The sequence below is a fragment of the Geotrypetes seraphini genome, chromosome 2 (genome assembly GCF_902459505.1).
Source record: "Geotrypetes seraphini chromosome 2, aGeoSer1.1, whole genome shotgun sequence".
In the NCBI taxonomy this organism is placed as follows: Eukaryota; Metazoa; Chordata; class Amphibia; order Gymnophiona; family Dermophiidae; genus Geotrypetes; species Geotrypetes seraphini.
Genome location: NC_047085.1, coordinates 483,600,218 through 483,624,267, shown reverse-complemented (window position 1 = coordinate 483,624,267; position 24,050 = coordinate 483,600,218). Strand labels below are relative to the sequence as shown.

At 43.3% G+C, this 24,050-nt stretch overlaps 1 protein-coding gene across 4 annotated transcripts in view; it reads right to left on the bottom strand.

The window, feature by feature from the left end:
- The window catches only part of NKTR (natural killer cell triggering receptor), a 293,873-nt gene that overhangs the window by 58,456 nt on the left and 211,367 nt on the right, over nt 1-24,050 (bottom strand). For all 4 annotated transcript variants that reach the window (XM_033931783.1, XM_033931786.1, XM_033931785.1 and 1 more), the window contains 2 exons: nt 10,935-11,080; nt 2,034-4,910 (listed from right to left, as the gene is read on the bottom strand). In XM_033931783.1, the coding sequence (XP_033787674.1) occupies nt 2,034-4,910; nt 10,935-11,080 (3,023 nt within the window). The remainder of the gene's footprint in view (nt 1-2,033; nt 4,911-10,934; nt 11,081-24,050) is intronic.

The following is a 24,050-nucleotide window of genomic DNA, read 5'->3' as shown; positions in this document are numbered from 1 at the left end:
CTCACTGCGGGCACTGGGACAAGGCCATCCACTGCCCCATGGAGCGATGAATGGCCTTGTCCCCACAGTTAAGAGAGGGAAGGCGCGCGGTCACCGATCGCACATTGCCCCCTCCCTCCCAACTTCTGGTTGCGTCAGAGGAGAAGCTTCCACCCACACACACACGACTGCAGGCACAGGCAGGCTTTGCCGGTTTCAGTAAGTTTCTTTACTAAAGCACCGCGAAGGTAAGGGGGAGGGAGGGAGATAGATTTGGCCTTAGGTAGGTAGGGAGAGAGGGAGGGGGCCACGCGCCTTCCCTCCCTGAAGTTTCTTTACTAACACGCCATGAAGGTAAGGGGGAGGGAGGGAGATTCTTAGGGTGGCTTTGTGGTGAGAGAGAAGGGTGGAAGCTGCAGGGACGGGGCGGTGAAGGGGACGGTGGACCGGGGACGGGGCAGTGACCGGGACAGATTTTTTTTCCCCATGTAATTCTCTAGTTTGTAGCTCTCAGTCTAAGGGTGTTGGGGGGGGGGGGGAGATGACAAGGACATGAGCTCAGAAAAGTGTTGGATTTCTGCAATTCCCAGATTGTGGTTTGGGACTGAATACTTAGCGAATGGAATCTAGAAGGGACATAACAGAATGCTCAACTTGAAGAAGTGGGTGCGGGTGTCCAGATGGTCATAATTTCTTTGATTTACATAGTTGTTTTATATCCATATTTGTAATCTTCTAATATCGGAGGTATGTATTCTATTAACAGTGAATTGTAGTAATCTAAATGAGTGATAAATGAGAGAATAAGAAGGTCCAAACTAGAGGCTGACCAAAACTAAGGGGGAGGGGGGGGTCAGTTTCGGCCAAAACTGAAATAATGTCAAAACTGTCTAACTGAAACTGCATCTGCAACCAAAGCTTGTCTCTTGATTTAGTCCAAATCTGAAAACTGAAATTTGGCCATTTGAGTGTGAACCAATGAGGCCTACTGGGGATCATCAGAGCTTACAGTTAGTAGCCTTTTGCTAAACCTACTAGAGATTCAGTTCCAGGAAGCACTAGGAGAGTAATTTTAACTAAGACTTCTCAACACATCTGGCACATTTAGGTTCCCAAGTCAATGCAGATGTAGTTAAACACCCACTGAGACAGAACCTTTTTGAGAATATGTTAAAAAATCATTACCACCAACGTTTTATGCTTACCTAAACTGTGCACAAATAAGAAAGAAGAATCAAGATGTTTCTCATTTTATATTTAGTTAAAGGACAATGAGAATACCAGAAGCTTCCGTTGAAACCACCATTCAGGCTGTATAATAGAATTATCCAACAGCCCTCTGTATTTCTTTCAATTGTTTTTGTTTTTCCTTAAAATCCAACTTCTCTTGGAAGTGATTGATTTCTCTCCTTTGATTTGTGGACTGAAAGCATGGTATTGGTTATGTATAATTATTTGTTTCATTCTGCCTAATTTTCTCCCTATATATACTGGAGGTCAGCCAAAACACTCAGCAGCCAACATTTGCCGATTGGTCTTAGCTGAAAGTGGCACCATCCCCAGCACAGAGCGGGTCTTCCCAGGCCACTAGCACTACCCCTTCCCCAAGACCAAGTCTAGCCCAGCCGGACCAGGCTGGCTACCCTCCCCACCCAAAGTGATTGGGTACTGCTGAGCTGCCTTCTACACCCTCCCCCCTCCCCTGACCACCCAAAGATCCTCACCAGACCTACCTTTAATTATCCTGGTGGTCTAGTGGCCTCTTTAGGGCAGGAGCTATTTCAGTTGCTCCTGTCCCTGTCCGTTCTTCCATAAAATGGCTGCCAAAAATTCTTGCGAGCAGGGGAAGACTTGGGTCTGACTGGGGGGAAGGAGTTGATCAGTTTCAGCCACAATGCATTTGCATTGCTGGCTGAAATTTGAACTCCAATTTTGGACTGGTTTCGGTGCCAAAACCAAAACTCAGTTGGCCTCTACTTATACTGTATGTGGCCTAAACAGCACATACAAACGCGGATTAACTGGAAAAATAAGTATACAGAGTAATTTCTAACCTGTAAGAGTAACTAGAACTTCGTGATCGACTCCTTGACCGGCTGGACGACCGTGTCCTTGACCTTGATTTTGTTCTATTCCTGGACTTTGATTTGGATTTACTCCGTGACCTACTTAGACTCCTGGATCGACTTTTGCCATCTCTACTGGATGATCTCTCTTCACTTGAGCTCTCTTGGTTCCTTGGCCTCTGATTTAACCGTGCTGTCTTTCTAACCTCATCAAACAGAGATCCTGGTCTGACTTTATTTTTGCTCTTTATCTCTATTCTTAAGCCTTGAGGCTTAACCTCTGGTTCTACTGTAGAATTCAGTACTTCTAGAAGACTGAAATTAGTTGGTGTCTGAAGAGTACTTGCAGCCTGTACAGGTTTCCATTTATCCAAAGCAACATTTTGTTTGACTTCAGGTTTCACAATCTTGATTTCTTCCTCAGTAGGAGGAAAATCTAATGAGTTACTGTCATCTAGTTCTGCATTTTCTTCTTTACCATCTGTTTGTTCATTTCTATTCTTTTCATGATAAGCAGGCCCTTCAATAAGCTGATTAGTTTGTTGATACTGGTTCTCAGTTTTACCACTGTATGTATTCAATTTTGTGTATACTGGAGATAAAGCTTCAACAATGATAGTTCCATATGAGATCTGATCAGAGACACCAATGTTACCCGCCTCTGACTCATCTTCAGATTCAACTTGACTGCTTTTAATCTTTTTGGAAATAAACTTATTTTCTTCAACTGCTTCAAGATTTTGCTTTGGACTTAAGGTATTAAATGAATATTGCTGTTTAGTGACATCTTTATTAAGATGATTTGGTGAAGCTTGATACATAGCATGCCTCTTTGACTGCCTAGCACCTTCAGAAGAATCTTCATTTTCGCCATGATTGCCAGAATTGTTTTCAATTTTTTTGCTAACTCGTGTTGGCTTTTCAAGGACCATTTCATAATCTTCTTCCTCTCCAAATTCCAGAGGAGGCTGCCAATGAAATTCTGGTTTCCTTTTCTGACCTTTGTGTTTTTTATCATCTGTTCCCTTTGATTTATTTGTTGCAGCCTTTACCTTCCCAAGTTTATCTCTTAAATATTGTTTTTTCTGTTTTCTGGACTTCCTTTTGTTATTCTCTGAGCTTGATTGGGAACTTTCTGATTCAGAGGACTGTTGCTTTCTCAGTGGATGGGAATTACCATCAGAAACAACTTCAGAAGACTTTGATCTTGTTTTTAACCTACTGATAGAGTCACTGACTGAGGTATCAGATTCTGAACTTGCCTCACCTTCCTCTTTGTCAGAGGTTTCCCTGTCAGATTTGTTTTCTTTTTGCGAGTATGATGTAGATTCCAATTTTCCAATATTACTGGTACCTGCTCCTATGTTTTCATCATTTCTATGCTTTTCACAGATCATATCCTTTATAGAAATTTGTTTATTGGAAGGGTCACACTCTTCATCATCATCATGCTTCTTTTCATCTCCATTATTATTCAGTTTGCACTGATCCTGCTCCTGATCAGTATTAAAATTCTTAACCACTTCAGATATGGAATGTTTCACTTGTTTTACCCAGACAGCTAGCAACTTCCTCTCCATATCACTATCTGGGGATGAACCTGAAGTTGATGCACTTTTGTTTGGATTTGGACTTTGATCATCTCTACTGTTTTGATGTTTATAAAGGTCACTTTCAGAGCTGCTTTTCTTTTCCTTGGAGTCAAAATTTTGTTCACTAGAAGTTGATCTTTTTCTAGGACTTTTATTTTCACTGTAAGAATCATAAGATGAGGATCTATGGTAAGATGAAGAGTCACTTCTGGACCTTGACCTTGAATGTGTAAAGCTTCTTGATCTACTATAAGACCTAGTGTAAGATCTACTTCTGGTAGACCTACTTTTTGATCTTCGATGATGATCTGAGCTTCTGTCACTTTGATACTTTGATGAGTCACTTTCTTCACTATCTGAGCTCTTTTGATGCTTATGGTAGGGGGCAACATTGACCTCTTTACTTTTTATTGAGGCATGATTATTTTTCTGAACAGGAATTAAATGAGATGCCTTCATATTCATTTCCTGAATTCGTTCATAGGATGGCTTCCAGGGCTTTTGTCCAGGTTTCCATCTTGAAGGTGGAGGACTATCACTTAAAGGAACCACAGGAATGCTTTCAGTTAGAACTGGAGGCACTAACAATTTATCATTTGGCTGTGGAATTGGTTTAACAGGCTCAGTTTGGTTAGGTTTACTTTGCAATGGATTAACTGTGACTTTTTTTGGTGATCTTGACACTGTTCTCCGATCTCTAGATTTATAACTATAACTAGACACTGATCTAGAGCCAGAATTCGATGTAGACCTAGACCGTGATCTAGAGCTTTTTGATCTAGACTTAGATCTTGATCTGTTTCGAGAACATGATGAAGATCTAGAAACAGTCCTAGACCTTGAACTTTCTCTTGAATAAGATCTGGATCTAGATATAGACCTGGAGTATGACCGCAATTCTCCACTTGATGAAGAAGAGTAATGACCTTTTTCAGACTTGGACCAATCTTTTTTAGATGAATGTTTTGAAGATATTGAAGAGCAAGATCTCTTTTCTTTTTCATGAGATGACTTTGTCTTTCTGCTTGAAGAACAAGATGATTCTATGTCAGGCAAAAGCGAAGAGCCTTTTTTAGCTAGTTTAAGCTTCTTTGAATGTTTCTGCTTTTTGGATTTCTTTTTATTCTTCAGCCTTTTTCTCTCTTTTCTGCGTTTCTTCATGTGGAACACTCTCCCTCTGCTGTTATCTGAATAGTAGCCATCACGAGACCAAGATCTTGATCTCTGGGACAAACTTCTTTCATCCCATCGGCTTGAGTATGTGTCATTCAACCTATAAAAAAGGAAAAATAATACTATATTTTAGTATAATCAATGCTAAATTAAATAGTTCTATAAATCAGAATTTTTCTTTACCAGTAGTTTCCTTCTATTTCTTTACACTTCCAGCTCAATTAGAATCAGAGCTGAAATCTTCAATCCTCAGGAAATGTATTTTTTTCTTCCTAACAAACTGAACCTGATCTTTGCTGTGACAGTCTTCACTCAGGGGTGAAGCAATTAGGACCCTGAATCTGACCACTTAGCATCACACCTAAGTAATCATCATAGTCCTCCCACACTGGTAATCTGAATGCTTCCCCTATAACATCCCAACCTCAGCTGACCCAGACACATTTCATATTAGTACCCATAGCTTTTGCTATTTGAGGCTAGTCCTTAGTACAATCCTTAGTTACATCACAATTACATTACTACTCATATAATTCATATTTGTGATTAACAAAAACAACAAAAAAGGGCATAGCAAGTGAAGGGCAAATCACAATACAAATACAGTGGAACCTTGGTTTACGAGCATAATTCGTTCCAGAAGCATGCTCGTAAACCAAAATACTCGTATATCAAAGCGAGTTTCCCCATAGGAAATAATGGAAACTAGCTTTGATACGTTCCCCCCCCCCCCCCCCGAAGCCAGCGGCTCATAGAAACATAGAAACAGACGGCAGATAAGGGCCACAGCCAATCAAGTCTGCCCACCGCAATAACCCTCCCCTGTGAAGAAATCCCCCGTGACGATCCCATTTTATCTTAAAATCAGGCACGTTGCTGGTCTCAATTACCTGTAGCGGTAGATTATTCCAGCGATCAACCACCCTTTCAGTGAAGAAGTATTTCCTGGTGTCACCGTGTAGTTTCCCACCCCTGATTTTCCACGGATGCCCTCTTGTTGCCGTGGGGCCCTTGAAAAAGAAGATATCCTCTTCCACCTCAATACGGCCCGTGAGATATTTGAACGTCTCGATCATGTCTCCCCTCTGCGTTCCTCAAGTGAGTACAGCTACAACTTATTCAGCCGTTCCTCATAAGGGAGATCCTTGAGTCCCGAGACCATCCGGTTGGCCATTCGCTGAACCGACTCAAGTCTCAGCACATCTTTGCGGTAATGTGGCCTCCAGAATTGTACACAGTATTCCAGATGGGGGTCTCACCATGGATCTATACAAAGGCATAATGACTTCGGGCTTACGGCTGACGAAACTCCTACGTATACAACCTATGATTTATCTTGCCTTAGATGAAGCTTTTTCCACTTGCTTGGCAGTCTTCATGTCCTCACTGATGATCACCCCTAAATCACGTTCTGCTACAGTCCTCGCTAGGATCTCACAATTAAGGGTGTAAGTCTTGCATGGATTTTGGCTTCCAAGGTGCATGACTTTACATTTTTCGGTATTGAAACTTAGTTGCCAGGACCTGGACCAGCGCTCAAGTTTCAAGTTTATTATAATATTTGATTAAACGCTTTTCAGATTACAAAGCGTTTTACAAAGGCAATAAAATTCAATTAAAAAAAAAAAAAATCACAAATACATTAAAATTAAGAATGACTACTTTAAAAAGTAAAAAACAAACTGGGGTGACATACCACATGAAACGGTAGGAAAGAAGGAAAAATACAATTTTAAAATAAAATAACCAAAATAGGGTAGTACATTAGGAAGGTGAGGGGAAAAAATTTAGAACAGAGGAAAAGTCAAAAGGGAAGGGGATGAGGATCTTAATTTGATGAAGGGTGATGAAAATTGGAATTAACCAGAAAAAAAAACAACAAAAAAAAACCTTTTAGTTAAAGGCTTCTTTAAAAAGAAGACACTTTAAGCTATTCTTAAATTTTTGCAAGTCTGGTTCAAGTCTTAAATAAAGAGGGAGTGAGTTCCAAATTGTTGGAGCAGTAACCGAAAAGATCAAGTCACGGCGAGTACCAATGATTTTTAAAGAGGGAACGTATAGGGTAGATTGTGAGGATGATCTGAGAACTCTAGGCGAACTGTATGGAATCAGAAGTCTATCTATAAATGCTGGAGTATTATTTTTTAATGTCTTAAAGACTAAAAGGAGTAGGTCGTGCACCATACTGTCAGGCATTGAGTTATCGACAGGCACTGTTTTTTTGTCTGTTGTGTACTTGCCTACTACATTGCATAGTTTGGCGTCATCGGCGAATAGTGTTTTTTACCTCGAAGCCCCTCAGCCAAGTCCCTTATGAAGATGTTGAAAAGGATCGGGCCCAAGACCGAGCCCTGCGGCACTCCACTGATCACCTCTGTCATTTCGGAGGGGGTGCCGTTCACCACCACCCTCTGAAGCTCCCCCCCCCCCCCGATCGCAAAGGCCCCCCCCTGCTCGAATCGGCACACCCCCCCCCCCCCCGCGCAAACCGGCACCCCCCTCTCGCCCAACTTTAACTCACCCCCCGTCTGGCACCGGCACGAGAACCGGCATCGCTCCCCCCCCCCCCCCCCCCCGTCTGGCACCGGCACGCAGCCCACAGGACGTGCCGGTGCCGCTTGAAGATCTTCTTCCTGCCTCTGCCGGCTTTGAGCATGCATCTCCCTAGCACTTTTTAGCCAGGTGCTCCGCCTGGCTAATTTAGGTGAGCACCCAGCTGTCATCGCAGTGGTGAATCCTGCTGCTGCCGATGTCACCACTCAAACATTTTTAAAAACCCCTCTCATCGGCTTGTGGATTCCCCAGCCCGACTCAGCACAGCATGAAGTTCTGTGTTTGACTCCGGCCAAAGAAAGTAAAAAAAGAACCCCCCCCCCCCCCCGAAAAACCAGGCGATTTTTCAAACCCTCCCCATAACACTAGCCTGGACTAGCAGCAGCACCGCTTTCTCCTTATTGTAATTTGCCTGACAGCTGCCATAGCTTTAGTGAGTCAATTCCCTTCTGCAGCCTTAGGGATTTTGCTAGGCCACCCCATCTCCGATGATGCAACTTCCTTTTTCCTCGGAGGCGGGACGGCCTAGCAGAGGGAATTGACTCGCTAAAGCTACAGTAGAAGTCAGGCAAATTACAATAAGGAGAGAGCGGTGCTGCTGATAGTCCAGGCTATTGTTACGGGGAGGGTTTGAAAAATTGCCTGGGTTTTTTTTTTTCTTTTTTTACTTTCTTTGGCCGGAGTCGAACACAGAACTTCAGGCTGTGCCAAGTCAGGCTGGGGAATCCCCAAGCCAGTGAGAGATTTTTAATCGGGAGGAGGGAGTGGTGCCGATGAACCTGGGAGGTGAGTGGGTAAGGTACTGCTTTTAGTCAGAGAAGAAGGGAGAGGAGCCCTGTTAGTTGGAGAGGAGAGGTGCTGCTGGCCCTGGGGGTGGAAAGGAGAGGTGCTGCAGCTAGTCTATAGGGAAACGGAAGTAGAGGGGAGGGAGAGGTGCTGTTAAAGCTGAGTGGTGGAGGGAGGTAAGAGGGAGAGGTGCTGCTGGATTGGGAACAGAGGAGAGTGCTGCCGGATTTAAAATGGAAGAGGGAAAGCTGCAGCAGGACTGAGGGGAGAGCAGTGGAGGAGGAGAGTAGATGAGGGAAGGGGAAAGAGCAGTGGAGGAGAGTGAGAAGGGATGGGGGAAGGGGGAAGAGAAATACTGCTGCTGCACCCAATTGGGGAGAGAGAGGAAAGGATGTAGAAGGAAGACCAGGAAGGGAGAGGAGAGGAAAGAGAGATGCCAAGACCATGGAAGGGAGGGAAAGGAAAGGCGATACTAGACCATGGAGGGAGAGATGTCAGGGCATGGGTGGGAAGGAGACAGATGCCAGACCAGGGGAAAGGAAGGAAGGAAGGAGGGAGGGAGAAAAAGGAAGGAGAGGAGATGCCAGATAATGGAGGGGGAGAGATGCCAAGGCAAGGGGGAGGGAAGGGAAACTAAGGAGACAAATGCCAGACCAGAGGGAAAGGAAGGAGAGGAGGTGCCAGAGCAGAGAGATAGGAGAGGAAAGCGATGAAAGGGCATGGTGGGAGGGAAGGGATGGAGATAGAGATACTAGACCATGGGGTGGAGTGGGAAGGAAGGAGGGAAAGGAGAAGAGAGAGATGCTAGAGCATAGGGGAGGGAGTAGAGACAGAAAAATAGAGAGGGGATGAAGCTGAAATGAATCATGTACAAAGGAGAGAAATGGCACAGAATTTACAGTTTACTGAAACGACATAAAAAGAGGGAAGATGCCTTATGGAAGAGAGAGAGGGCAGACACTAGATGGAAAGGGCAGAGAGAGGGTGGACAGGTGATGGAAGGGGCAGAGAGAGTGGACAGTAGAAATAAGGGGTAGAGAGAGCAGAGGCTGGGTGAAAGGGGCAAAGATATAGGGCAGATGTTGCATGAAAGGGAGAGAGGACAAACACTGTATAGAAAGAAAAGAGCGAAGAGAAGATGATTATAGCAGAAACTACAAAAGGTAGAAATAATTTTTTTTGTTGCTTTACATAGAATCAAATAGTGTTGTAACTGTACTGATAAAACTTTATAAATAGAAAATGGAAATAAGGAAATTTCTTTTGGACTAAACCCCTTTCCTCCGGTCAGGACAGGATACCACAACAGTTGTATACTGTACTGTCTTGAAGACAGATTTGGCCACTGAAAGCTAATTGAAAAATGGATTAGTCCAATAAAATGGTATTTTCTTATTTCTTGTTATTTGTTTTATTTCTATTTGTTAATTTTTAAAGTGGTGATTGTTATGTATCATTTTTTTCAAATTTACATCTACTGTCTTTATATTTTGCACAGTATTACGGGACATGTGTCACTGTTTCTGTGGTGTTGCATTAGTTTAACTTTTGTCTACATATTTATATTTTTAATTTGTGATTATTCCATATTGGGCGAGGGTGTTTCTGTGTTCTGTGTGTATGAAAAGGACATGGTTTTCTGTTAGCATTGACTGTACAAAATTAATTGACTGTGCAGGATCTGGCTTGTTTAGTTTACAATTCGTGTGTTGGTGTTCTAGTGCTCACTGCAGTATTTAAGATACTGCCTTTTCCTAGGTGCACCTTTGTTGTGTGGCTCATGGATTATTATTAAAAATAACTTTTTTATGTAGGAGGAGGGGGTTGTTAAAAAATGATCAGCACTGGCTGTCATATATACTAGGTATACCACTGGATTTAATGACCTTATTCTAACCACCAAATTTCCCTGTCCCACCCCACCCGACTACTTTTTCATGCCACCTGGCTGGAAAAAATTTCTGGGGAGAACACTGAGGTTGTTGAGTGGTTATACGATCTTCAATATTTCAATATAGTTTTATGAATTTATAAGCCAATGCATTCATTGGAGGTCAGCGGGAACTCAGATACTGCATGACCCATTGCTTAAACAATGCATTTAATGTAAACCCATCCCCCATGCTCTCTTAATAGGTAGTCCACTAGAATGGAATAAATTACCACAGAAACCAAAAAATAGCAAAAAATATCAGGGGATTTGGGAAGCAATGGAAAGCTCATGTTTCACAAAACATTTGCTCTATAGGACAAATAAGGCAAAGTAGTACTGCTATGATGACTCTAATCAAACGGAAACGGATAAAACTAATGGTGGCTGATGTTCAGCCTACTATTGACAGCAGTTATTAAGCTGGTGAAAGCTGTGGGATGCCTTAAGCCCTGATAGTCAATGCCAGGCTACTTCTGGGCAGTGACATAGCACCAAAACCTGAACCACCACCAATATTCAGACTTGTGCCCAGGTAGCTCAGCAGATAAAGTTAGGAAAAGTAAAAAGGCCGTTGTCCTATCTGCTTATTTGTCAGCAGACTAAATATCACTGCTAAATAGTTAAGCACCAGCTCTTCCCAAGCTCCATCTATACAGTGCCTATGCACTAATTGGACAGTGTAACGGTGGCCCAAGGAGATATTCAGCAGCAGCACTGATTATGTATGCATGTTGCTATTCACTCAGAACCACGGATAATGAGGACAACAAAAATCACAAAATGAATAATGCTCCATATTTTTCTATCAAAGAGTAACAAAACCTTTTCAAGAATCTGAGTTGATAAACTTACTTATCCCCTTTACTCCATTTTTCTCCACTGGGAGGCCTGTAAGCTCTTAATCTCTCCATTTCTTCTTTCCAATGAGGAGGAGTTTCACTGCTTTCATCATCTTTAGAATCTGAACATGATCTTGATCGAGGTGGTGTGTGGTATCGCTATAAGCATAAGCAAAGGTATGGTTAAAGCAGGTCATCCAAAAATATTTAAAATATTGTCATGATAGTAGTTGACCATCTTTTTAGAATAAATGTACAGTACGTTTCATTTAAAAGGTGTCATAATGTAGTTATATATTTGCATAGTTACATGTACAGTATATGAAGTAGGCCAGACACATGGGATACTGAAGTATTCTTTAATCTATACACCTGGTACAGCAGGAACAGCATAAGTGCAAGCAACTCCATCATCAAGTCAAGAGGAAGTTTTCTTGACATGGAGGGCTACAGCTGATTTCTCTGTGTTGCATAGCTTGTGGTGTCTCGTGCTCTTTCAACCTTTCCTCTATGGTGAGTCCAGTTTCATCAATGCAGCACAGGCCAAAACTCAATGGGATTTAGTACACACCAGGGGTTTGAAGCAGAGGTAATCGATCTTTCACATATGTTGAGTGTGGATGCACGTTTCTGTGGTGCTCTGTAGGCTATTTTGATGTTTTCTTTAGCAGTTTCCCTATGTAATCTGTTACTCCTTGGACATAGGGGAGCACTACCATATTTGTTCTGTTGAAGTGTTCTCCTCTAATGGTTGTTGGCTGTGGTTGATTTCATGAGTCGGGTTGTCCATGAGTTTTAGTAGCCATTAGCAAGAAATGGGTCCTGGAGGGTATCATTTTCTTTCTGAATACTGAAACATAGAAACATAATGACAGATAAAGGCCAAATGGCCCATCTTGTCTGCCCATCCACAGTAACCATTATCTCTTTCTCTCTCTGAGAGATCCCAAGTGCCTATCCCAGGCCCTCTTGAATTCAGACACAGTCTCTGTTTCCACCACCTCTTCCAGGAGACTATTCCACGCATCTACCACCCTTTTTGTAACAAAGTATTCCTTAAGATTACTCCGGAGCCTATCACCTCTTAACTTCATCCTATGCCCTCTCATTGCAGAGTTTCCTTTCACATGAAAGAGACTCGACTCATGCGTATTTACATTATGTAGGTATTTAAACGTCTCTATCATTTCTCCTCTCTGCTCTGTTCACTGGTGTGCACAGAACCCCTGTTTTAGTGGTTGGGTAGTGATGGGATTCTACATACAGATAACAGTTGGTATGCATGGGTTTTCTATATACTGTGTGTCCCAGGCTTCCATCTGACCATTTTCTGATCATTACATCCAGAAACGGAAGGCATCCATTGGTCTCAGTCTCCATGGTGAATTTTATGTTGGAGTGGCTGCTATTCAGATGGTTTACAATTTCACAGAAGTTTGTCTGTGGGGCCTCCATGTCAAGGACACTGGTCATACAATTAGATCTGAGAACACAAAAGTCCTAGAGAAAGAAGACCACTGGTGGACGAGAAGACTCAAAAAGGAAACAGAGCAAGACACTCCAATAACTTCAATAGAAATAAAGGGCTCTCCATAAACAAAGAATGGCAACTGCTCATCTAAAAGACATTTAGCACAAAAAGGACTGGGGCCAAGAACAAAATGCCTTCTCCCTCTATATCATAGTGTTCAGCCTCTATTCTGCCTGAATTTAAAATTGTGTCCAACAGGCTTTTCCTCCACAATTCAAATTTGTGACCAACGGGCTTTCTCTCCACAATTCAATTCATGACCAACGACTTTTCTGCCTCAATCATCTCAAACTCCAGCCAATCAGGTTAGAGAACCCATATATAAATACAAACTGCAGAACACACAGCATACCCTGAAGAAAGTCACAGCATGATGGATGAAATGTCAGTTTTACCTATCCAGATGCAGTGAGACCTGGACAACTGCAATAATCATGACACTAGCCACGGAAGCCTAAGAGAACAGTACTGTAATGTTTGATTTATGGAATTTGAAAAAGAATGCCTTTTCTACATTGGATTGAACCATCCAAAAGAATAAAGAGCTGACAGGGCTTCTGTAACTGATACAACGACATCTTGCAGTCAGTGAGTGGCTTGTGTTGACTGTGTGTATAAGTTCCGCTGAGCTAATCTCATCTTGAGATGTGCCACGGATGTTACGCATGCCACTGAGGTCATGTGACAAAACACCTTCAATATGTTTCATACTGATGCCTGCTGACAATTTTGGATTTTATTTCTGTGGACACCAGATTATTCAGCATTCTCCCTAGTGCATTTTAGCCGGGCACTCCACACGGCTAATTTAGATGACCGCATGGCTGTCATCTCAGTCCCAAATCCTGCTGCCGCTGCTGCTCAACATTTTTTTTTTTTTAACCCTCTCACCAGCTTGGGGATTTCCCGGGCTGACTCGGCACAGCCTGAATCGCCGCTGAAGTTCACTGTTTGAATCATGCCTGACTTTTTTTTTTTAAACGCCAGCAAGCGACTTGAACCCATGGTCCAGGGCTCTAATGGTAACACTGCGTGCCGGTTTCACTTCTCTTCCCTCTGAAACCGGAAGTTATGTCCCGGGGAGGGAAGAAAGGAAGAGAAAGGAAGCCGGAACGCACAGTGTTACCGTTAGAGCCCCGGAGCATGAGTTCGCTACAGGTTAAGGTGGAAGACAGGTCAGCGACGGAGGGAAGCTTACAACTTTCTGCTCTTGTTTGCTTCGGGCCTTCCTCGCTGCCGGGTCCTGTCTACTTTCTGTTTCCACGATGGTAGGACCCGGCAATGAGGAAGGCCCGAAACAAGTAAGACCAGCAAGTTGTAAGCTTCCCTCCATCGCTGGCCTGTGGAAGATAGGTCAGCAACGGAGGGAAGCTTACAACTTGCCTTAGTTTGTAGCGAATCTGCTGACAGGTGTGTAAGATGGGAGGGATGGGAAGAGACATGCTACTGCTGCACCCAACTGTGGGGGGGAAGGGGAAGAGAAAGAGAAAGAGAAATGCTGCTGCACCAAATTGGGGGGGGGGAGGAGAAAGAGGAAATGTTGCTGCTGATGCACCCATTTTTTGGGGGGGAGGGGGGAAGAGAAATGCTGCTGAACCCAATTGAGGGGGATGGGGGAAGAGAAATGTTGCTGCTGCACCCAACTGGGGAGGAGGAAGAGAAGCACTGCTGCTGCACCCAATTGGGGAGGGGAGAAGGAAGACCAGGGAGAGGAGAGGAAAGAGATGCCAAGACCATGGGAGGGAGGCAAAGGTTAAGGAGCTACCAGACCATGGAGGGAGAGATGTCAGGGCATATTGGGGGGGGGGGGGAGGAGACAGATTCCAGACCAGGTAAAAGGAAGGAAGGAAAGGAAGCAGGAAGAAGAGATGCCAGATAATAGAGTGGGAGGGGGAGATGAAGGAGAGTAGAGAGATGCCAGGGCATGGGGGGAGGGAAGCGAAACTAAGGAGACATAAAATGCCAGACCAGAGGAAAAGAAAGGAGAGGAGGTACCAGAGAAGGAGGGAGAGGGAGAGATATGCCATGGCATGGTGGGAGGAAATGGAAGGAGATAGAGATGTCAGACCATGGGGTGAAGTGGGAAGGAAGGAAGGAAAGGAGAAGAGAGAGAGATGCCAGAGCATAGGAGAGGGGGTGGAGACAAAAAAATGGAGCGAGGGTGAAGCTGAAATGAATCATGTACAAAAGAGAGAAAGGGAACAGGATATACAGTTTACTGAAGGGACATACAAGAGGGAAGATGCCATATGGAAGAGAGAGAGGGCGGACACTGGATGGAAAGGGCAGAGAGGGTGGACAGTGGATGCAAGGGGCAGAGAGAGGGTGGACAGTAGATGGAAGGGGTAGAGAGAGAGAGGACAGAGGCTGGGTAGAAGGGGCAAAGAGAGAGGACAGATGCTGCATGAAAGGGAGAGAGGACAAATGCTGAATAGAAAGAAGAGAGCGAAGAGAAGATTAAAGCAGAAACGACAAAAGGTAGCAAAATTTTTTTTGTTGCTTTATGTAGAATCAAGTAGTATTGTAACTGTATTGATTAAAGTTTATAAATAGGAAATTGAAATAAGGCAATTTTGGGGGGACTAAACCCCTTTCTTTCGGTCAGGACAGGATACCATAACAGTAGTAAACTGTCTTGAAGAAAGATTTGGCCTCTGAAAGCTAGTTACTACTAATTGAAAAATGGATTAGTCCAATAAAATGGTATTTTCTTATTTCTCATTATTTGTTTTATTTCTATTTCTTAATTTGTAAAGTGGTGATTGTTATGTATCAGTTTTTTCATATTTACATCTGCTGTCTTTATATTTTGCACAGTATTAAGGGATGTCACTGTTTCTGTGGTGTTGCATTGTATGCAGAGTCTGGCTTCTTGGTTCAGTTTAACTTTTGTCTACATATTTCTATTTTTAGTTTGTGATTATTCCATATTGGGCGAGGATGGGTCTGTGTTCTGTGTGTATGAAAAAGAGATGGTTTTCTGTTAGCATCGACTATACAGGATATGGCTTGTTTAGTTTTACAATGCGTGTGTTGGTGTTCTAGTGCTCACTGCAGTGTTTAAGATGCTGCCTTTTCCTAGGTGCACCCTTGTTGTGTAACTCATGGATTATTACTAAAAATAACTTTTTTATATAGAGGAGGGGGCTGTTAAAAAATGATCAGCACTGGCTGTCATATATACTAGGTACACCACTGGATTTAATGACCCAATTCTAACTTTACTGTTGACATAGGTGTTGTCTGTCTCTCCCCCCCACCCACTATAAAGAATTAAAGTTTTATTAACATCAAGCAACTTTCAAATGAAATAAGCAAATAAAAATAAACTATTTTACTACATTGTTAATTATTACCTGCATCTTTAACTAAACTGTTTTTGCCCTAGCTCTCACTTTGATCTTTATCTGCTACTTTTTTATTTTACTGTAGTGCACTGCAATCACATAGGTCTCCTTCAAGGCTTGTAAGAACATAAAAACATAAGCAATGCCTCTGCTGGGTCAGACCTGAGGTCCATCTTGCCTAGCAGTCCGCTCGCGCAGCGGCCCAACAGGTCCAGGACCTGTATAATAATCCTTTATTTATACCCTTCTATTCCCTTTTCCAGCAAGAAATTGTCCAATCCTTTCTTAAACCCCAGTACCGTACTCTGCCTTATAACGTCCTCTGGAAGCGCATTCCAGGTGTCCACCATCCGTTGGGTAAAGAAGAACTTCCTGGCATTTGTATTGAATCTGTCCCCTTTCAACTTTTCCGAATGCCCTCTTGTTCTTTTATTTTTTAAAAGTTTGAAGAATCTGTCCCTCTCTACTCTCTCTATGCCCTTCATGATCTTATAAGTCTCTATCATATCCCCTCTAAGTCTCCTCTTCTCCAGGGAAAAGAGACCTAGTTTCTCCAATCTCTCAGTGTATGAAAGGTTTTCCATCCCTTTTATCAGTCGTGTTGCTCTTCTCTGAACCCTCTTGAGTAACATCATATCCTTCTTAAGGTAAGGCGACCAATATTGGATACAGTATTCCAGATGCGGGCGCACCATCGCCCGATACAGCGGCAGGATAACTTCTTTCATCCTATTTGTAATACCCTTCTTGATTATACCTAGCATTCTATTTGCTCTCTTAGCGGTCACTGCGCACTGTGCTGTCGGCTTCATTGACGTGTCCACCATTACTCCCAAGTCCCTCTCTTGGGTACTCTCATTCAATAGGATTCCTCCCATCGTATAGTTGTACCTCATTGAACTTCATTTGCCATCTTGTCGCCCATTCATCTAGTTTGTTCAAGTCTCTTTGCAATTCCTCGCAGTCCTCTTTAGTCCGAGCTCCCCTAAATAGTTTGGTGTCGTCTGCAAATTTTATTATCTCACACTTCGTCCCTGTTTCTAGATCATTTATGAATATATTAAATAGCAGTGGCCCGAGCACCGAGCCTTGCGGAACACCACTCGTGACCCTCCTCCAGTCTGAGTAGTGGCCCTTCACCCCTACCCTCTGTTTCCTACCCGCCAACCAGTTTCTGATTCATCTATGTACCTCTCCATCCACCCCATGGTTCTTCAGTTTCTGGAGTAGTCATTCATGAGGCACTTTGTCAAAAGCTTTTTGGAAATCAAAGTATATGATGTCTATGGGGGTCACCTCTGTCATTCTGTTTGCTAATTCCTTCGGAGAAGTGTAATAAGTTAGTTAGGCACGATCTCCCCCTGCAGAAGCCATGTTGGTTGGTTATCAGAAGTTTGTTTCTTTCCAAGTGTTCATTGATGTTTTCTTTTATCAGTGCTTCCGCCATTTTCCCCAGAACCGAGGTCAGACTCACCGGTCTGTAGTTTCCCGGGTCACCTCTTGATCCCTTTTTAAAGATGGGCGTGACGTTGGCCGTCTTCCAATCCTCCGGGATTACGCCTGTTTTCAGGGATAGGTTGCATATTTGCTGCAATAGTTCCGCTATCTCCTCCTTTAATTCCTTCAGAACCCTTGGATGGATTCCATCCGGACCCGAGGATTTGTCAATTTTTAGTTTATCTATCTGTCTGCGCACGTCTTCAAGGCTCACTTCCATGGATGTTAATTTTTCTGCTTGCTTTCCAGTGAAGAATTGCTCAGGTTCCGGTATGTTGGTTGTGTCTTCGTTCGTAAATAAAGACGAAAAGAACATGTTAAGTTTTTCTGCGATTTCATTCTCCTCCTTCACTACTCCCTTCCTGTCTCCGGTCCCACCTCCTCCCTAGCCGGCTGTTTCCCTTTAACATATCTGAAGAACGGTTTGAAATTTCGTGCATCCCTGGCTAACCTCTCTTCATACTCTCTTTTGGCTTTTCAATATGGCTCAGTAACACCTCTCCTTAAATTATGTGGAAGAGGTCTGGAAGTGGGGATCACATCTATTTCATATCCTCAGTGAGACCTCAGGAAGGAACCTAGTGATCAAAACATTATTAGAGGTGCTGTAGAGCCGTTTCTTGTATGACTGGATGAGCTATATTTATCTTTTCTTTTTTTTTTAGTTGTTTAAATTCATGCAGAAATAAATGGCTAGATTGAACTTAATGACTTCATTAATTCATTTCCCTTTTTTAAACCTCTATACTATTTGAAAGAGGGCAAATATCTAATAATTCACTTCTAGAATTCTGGCACAAGTGTCAAACCTTAAAAAAGGAAGTCATATTGAGCATTGGAAAATAATAATAATGATTAGCTAATAAAAATAGTACACATTTAATTTTCCCCACCACCAAATTTCCCCTTCTGGCCCCACCCCACCCAGCTACTTTTCATGCCACCAGGCTGGAAAAAATTTCTGGGGAGAACACTGTTGCAGTAGAAAGGCTTTTGTTTGAGTCATATCTAACAGAGCTCTTATGAATTCCAATTGTAGTGATGTGCTTAGCTAAGATGGGGTAGTACCAGCACGGTGCACTGGTTTCTTTTGGCTCTTCTCAGAATGTGTTCTTGATTAGCCAAACATCCAAAAAAGAAAACATGTACATCCTCAGTCTGCAAAGACAGCAAGGCATTTTATGAAAACCCAAGGAGCTAATGGAAGGCAAATGGCAGTATTTGATGCTGACAGTGGTATTTCCCTATTATGTAAAGATAATCCATCCTGAACTTATCTAACTAGAAATGATTTCCTTCCTTCCATCCTTGTGGGGACTCTCATCTACCTTACTAAATTAATCTACTCATCCTTCTCTGCCTTGATTGCCCAAGATTTTCCTGTCTCGAGAAGTCTGCTCAGCACATGACCTGCTCATTAACTCCCATTGATCCCTCCCTTGAGCTCTGATTCCTCATTTAAACAGGTGCTTAAAGTTTATAGCTAACTTCTTTCTTTACTTCCTTGTGAGGCGCGAGCAGATTTATTTTTACCCATACTTAAACCCTACATTCTTGCCCTTAACGCTCACATAACCATGCCTCTTGCATGCAGACTCTCCCTGGTAAGTCTACTTTACTAAGCTACCTCTCACCTTCATCCTATGATACTATTTCCCAGGCAATTTTGACCACACCACTACTGTCTCACAAGTCTAACTAGTCTCACCAATCTAGGCCTAGGAAACTCTCCCATATCCAGGATAGATCTTATTATCTAAACTAAACCTTAAATTTATATACCGCATCCTCTCCATAATTATAGAGTTCGGCATGGTTTACAAAGGCTTAATATAAGGAAGGAGCAGCATAATGGGGTTGGAGGTTGAGTATAGGGGGAAGAGAGCCTTACATTTTTATGACTAGCCTAGTTTTTAGATGCTTTTGAAATAGTTGGAAGGAGCCCAGATTCCTTAGTGGGGCAGAAAGGTTATTCCAAAGCCCTGTGATTCTGAAGAAAAGAGATTTCCCTAATCTTCCCGGATACCTTTTAGTGAGGGGAAGGATAGTTAAAATTTTTGGGTGGACCTGGTGGTATCGGGACTCAAGGAGTTCCAAGATAGTGGAATTAGGAGAGGGAGGATGCCATGTAAGATCTTAAAAGATAGGCAGGCGCATTTAAAATGAATCCTGGAAATTACTGGAAGCCAGTGAAGTTTGGACAGAAGAGGTGAAATATGATCAAATTTGCTTTTTGCGAAGATCAGCTTGGCCGCAGTATTTTGAATTCGCTGAAATCTTTGGAGACTTTTTTTGGTTAGACTTAAATAGATGGAGTTACAGTAGTCTAGTCTGGAGAGGATGATAGATTGTACAAGGACAGCAAAATGTTGTTGGTGGAAGCAGGATCTCACTTTCCTCAGCATATGGAGGCTAAAAAAGCATGACTTTATCAAGGAGTTGAGATGGTCATTGAAGGAAAGAGAAGAGTCAATAATGATGTCTAGAACTTTGCTTGAGAACTCAAGCTGCAGTGGGGCGCCAGAAGGCAGTGAGATGAGGGTGGTTAGCTGTTCTAATTTTGGGATGAGCCAGAATAGTTTTGTTTTGGACTCGTTCAGTTTCATTTGTACAGTGAGGGACCAGGATTGGAGTTTCGTTATGCATGCTATTATGTTCTCAGAGAAGTTGGAGTCTGTCTTGAGAAGGACAAGGATTTTTTTTTTTTTTTTTTAATTTATATACCGCCTATCAAGGTTATCTAAGCGGTTTTTACAATCAGGTACTCAAGGATTTTCCCTTTCTGTCCCGGTGGGCTCACAATCTACCTGGGGCTATGGAGGACTGAGTGACTTGTCCAGGGTCACAAGGAGCAGCGCAGGGTTTGAACCCACAACCCCAGGGTGCTGAGGCTGTAGATCCAACCACTGTGCCACACACTCCTTCATGTCATCAGCATATGTGTAGAGTGTTTCAAGGGAAGATAGATGAAAGAGTTTCAGGGAAGACATATAGATGTTGAAGAGAATAGGGGATAGAGGTGATCCCTGCAGGACTCCGCAAGTCGGTTTCCAAGGAGAGGACGTGGTTCCATTTGTGTTAACAGTGTAGGAGCGGGATCGTAAGAATTTCGAGAACCACTCTAAAACTGTGGAGTCAATGCCTATCTCGGAAAGTTGATAAATTAGAATATCTACTAAGGAGGCACCTAGAAACCATGATAGGTGACTAATCAAAACATTAATAAACCTGAAACTTGAACTCCATTCCCTCCCCCCATGACTCCTGTACACCTCTTCCTCCTCATACTAACTTTTCCCCAATCTCTCTCTTCACCCCAAACCACGGAACCCCCACCACATCACTTGCTTTTTGAATTTAATACCTCACCCTCCCTTTTATCCTCCACCCTCTTCTCAGTCTTTTTCAACACTTTCTCCCCCTCATTCATCCAAATCTTCCTATGTATATCTCAACCGCGGCATTGCCCCCCTCTCCCAATGCATCTTCCATACTCATCCGTATTCTCTTGCTCCTCCTTTTTTCTCTGTTGGGGACATTAATCCCTATCTCGGTCCTTTCAATCAACCCTCACCCTATTCATGCATGTCACACTGCAATGTCACCAATCTTATTTCTGTTCCTCTCCTCCCACCCACCCCTTCCCTGCCTTTCTCATGCACCCTCTGGAATGCCTACTCTGTCTCCAACTAGCTTATCCTCATTATGACCTCATTATCTCTCAAACTCTCCTCCTGCTGGCACTAAGACCTGGATCTGCCGTGAAGACAATGCCTCAGCTACCGCCCTGTGTCATGGAGGCTACTTTTTCTCACATATACCTTGTGCAGTTGTGGTGCAGAGGTGGTGTTGGGATGTTACTCTCACCATCTTGTAGATATCAATCCCTTCTTCTACCTCAATCACACTACTCTCTCTCCTTTAAAGTCCACTCCATCCATCTCTTCGCTCCTCTACCTCTCTGAGTAGCATATACTGACCCCCTGATAAGCCCCTTTTTTTCCATCCACACTGATTGACTCCTGGCTCTCCTTCTTTCTCAAAACCTCATCTCCTTCCCTCATCACTGGCGACTTCAACATTCATGCTGATGATTCCTCCAACTACACTTCCAGGTGTCTCACTCTAACATCATCATTCAATCTCCAGCTATGCTCCACCACCCCTACACACCAGAATGGCCATTGCCTTGACCTTGTCTTCCGCACTAAATGCTCTACCACAATTTCTATACCTCAACTCTACCCCTCTCTATCATCTCTTAATGTTCACAATTCATCACCCTTCCCCCCCCCCCAAACCGGCCAATCACTACTAATACATATAGGAACCTTCAGACTATTATTGACCCTGGCACCCTCTCCACCATTGTCTCATCCCTCCCTTCAACTACTATGCTATACAAGTCTGTCAATGAAGCCGTTTTCTCCTATAACACCATTCTCTCCTCAGCTCTAGATACCCTCGCTCCTCCCATTCTGTAAGGTGTGCCAAACCCCAGCTCTGGCTGACTTCCAACATCCACTTCCTGCACTCTTGTGCCAGATCTGCTGAACATCTTTGGCATAAATCCCACAACCATACTGACTTTATTTATTTAGTTTTATATCCCGTCCTCCCAGAAGAGCTCAAAATGGGTTACAAGTTTATATACATAATAAAGTGTATTTATACAAAGTGATGGCAGACATGGCATGGTAAGACATAGTCAGTCATAGTTAAAGTATGGTAAAATATAATTTAACAAACATGGTATGATGAAACATAGCATGAGCACAGTATGGAAAACATAGTATGGCAAACACAGTATTACAAGCATGGCTAACCTAGCATGACATGACAGCATGACACGTAGCATGATAGAACCTAGCACAGTAGACCTGAACAGCAAACATTGTGTAGCAGACATAGCACGAGCAATCGTAGCATGGTAAACATAGTATGGCAAGTATAGCTTGGAAGATATGACGTATAGTATAGTAAAGTGAAATTTGATATTATTTAAAGTGCTATGATGGATTACTGCTTGCACCAATGCCTGATGGGCAGAACTTCCTTGCACTCTTCTGGAAAGTCAATAAATCACAACAGGGTAAAAGTGCTAGTCAGTGGATCCCAAACATTTTTGGTTCAAGGCATCCTTAGTGTGTCAGTAATTTTCTCACGGTGCCCCTAACTCAAAAGAAATTCCTAACAGTTCCTTCCCCCCTCCCCTATTCTGGCATCTTGCCCCCCCTCAAAAAAACCACCTGGTATATCTCCCTCTCCTTCCTTTCCTCTTCATTCTCCCTCTGGTATCTCTCTCCTTCTTTTCCCTCCCTTGCCCCTTTCCCCCTCCCCCTTTGGTCTGGCATTACTCCCCTCTGGAGTCTCTCTCCTCTCCTTCCTTCCCTCAGCCCCCTATGGCTGGCATCTTTCACCTCCACCACCCCTCCAATCTAGTAACTCTCTCCTCTCCTTCCCTTCTCTGTGGTCCATCTCTCCCTCTCCCCTCTACCTTCCCTTTTTTAGTCTGGCATCTGTATCCTTCCTCCCCATTCCTCCCCGATTTGGTGGTTTTCTCACTTATTTCTCTCCTACCGGTACCTCCTTCTCCCTTCCCCACACTGCAGCTTGCGATCTTTTGGCAGCTGGAGGCTTAAACACACTGCCTTCGGTGGCCCCGGAAGCTGTACCCTCTGCTTCAATTTCCTGTTCCCGTAGAGGTAGGACGCTGCAAGCAGAGGGAAAGCTTCTGAGTTGAAGGCAGAGTGTTTAAGCTACTGGTAGCTTGAAGATTGTAAGCTGCAATGTGCGAGAAAGGTCAAAATGTTTCTTGCTGGGTGAAAGGTGAGTTGAGGTGCTGGACTGGTCTTCCTCTGTGACACCCTTGTGAGTTCATCGCAGTGCCTTGCACACAGTTTGGGAACACTGTGTTAAATATTTCTAAAGATCAGCCATAAAGCACAGTTACTTACCGTAACAGTTGTTATCCAAGGACATATGCGTGATGTCATCCACGGAGCCTGGATGTGGACAGCCTTGCAAGTAGACTTGCTTGTAGAAACTTAGAAGTTTCGAGTCAGCCATACCGCGCATGCGCGAGTGCCTTCCCACCCAGCACAGGGTGATTCTCTTCAGTTCAGATAGTTAGCAGAGAAGCCAACCAGAGGAGATGGGTGGGTTGTGAGAATAGCTGCCTGCTGTCCCTGGATAACAACTGTTACGGTAAGTAACTGTGCTTTTTCCCAGGACAAGCAGGCAGCCTATTCTCAACATATGGGTGACCTCCAAGCTAATCAGAATGGGATGGTGGGAGCATTGGCAACTTAGGAGAATAAATTTTGTAATACTCTGGCCAAATGGCTAGGGAAAAATCCAGACAATAGTGAGAGGTGAAAGTATGAACCGAGGACAGGTAGCAGCTTTGCAAATTTCAATAGCAGTGGATCTGAAGAAAGCTACTGAAGCTGCCATGGCTCTGACTTTGTGGGCTGTGACTCGACTCTGTAGATGTAGTCCAGCCTGGGCATAGCAGAAAGAGATACAAGCAGCCATCCAATTGGAGATTGGATGTCCCAAATTGTTTGGATCGAAGGAGACAAAAAGTTGAGAAGCAGTTTTGTGTGGTTTAGTGCATTCCAAGTAGAAGGCCAAAGGCCACTTACAGTCCAAAGTATGAAGAGCTGATTCTCCAAGATGAGAATGAGGTCTTGGAAAAAACACTGGAAGTACAATAGATTGATTGAGATGAAATTCTGAAACCACTTTAGGA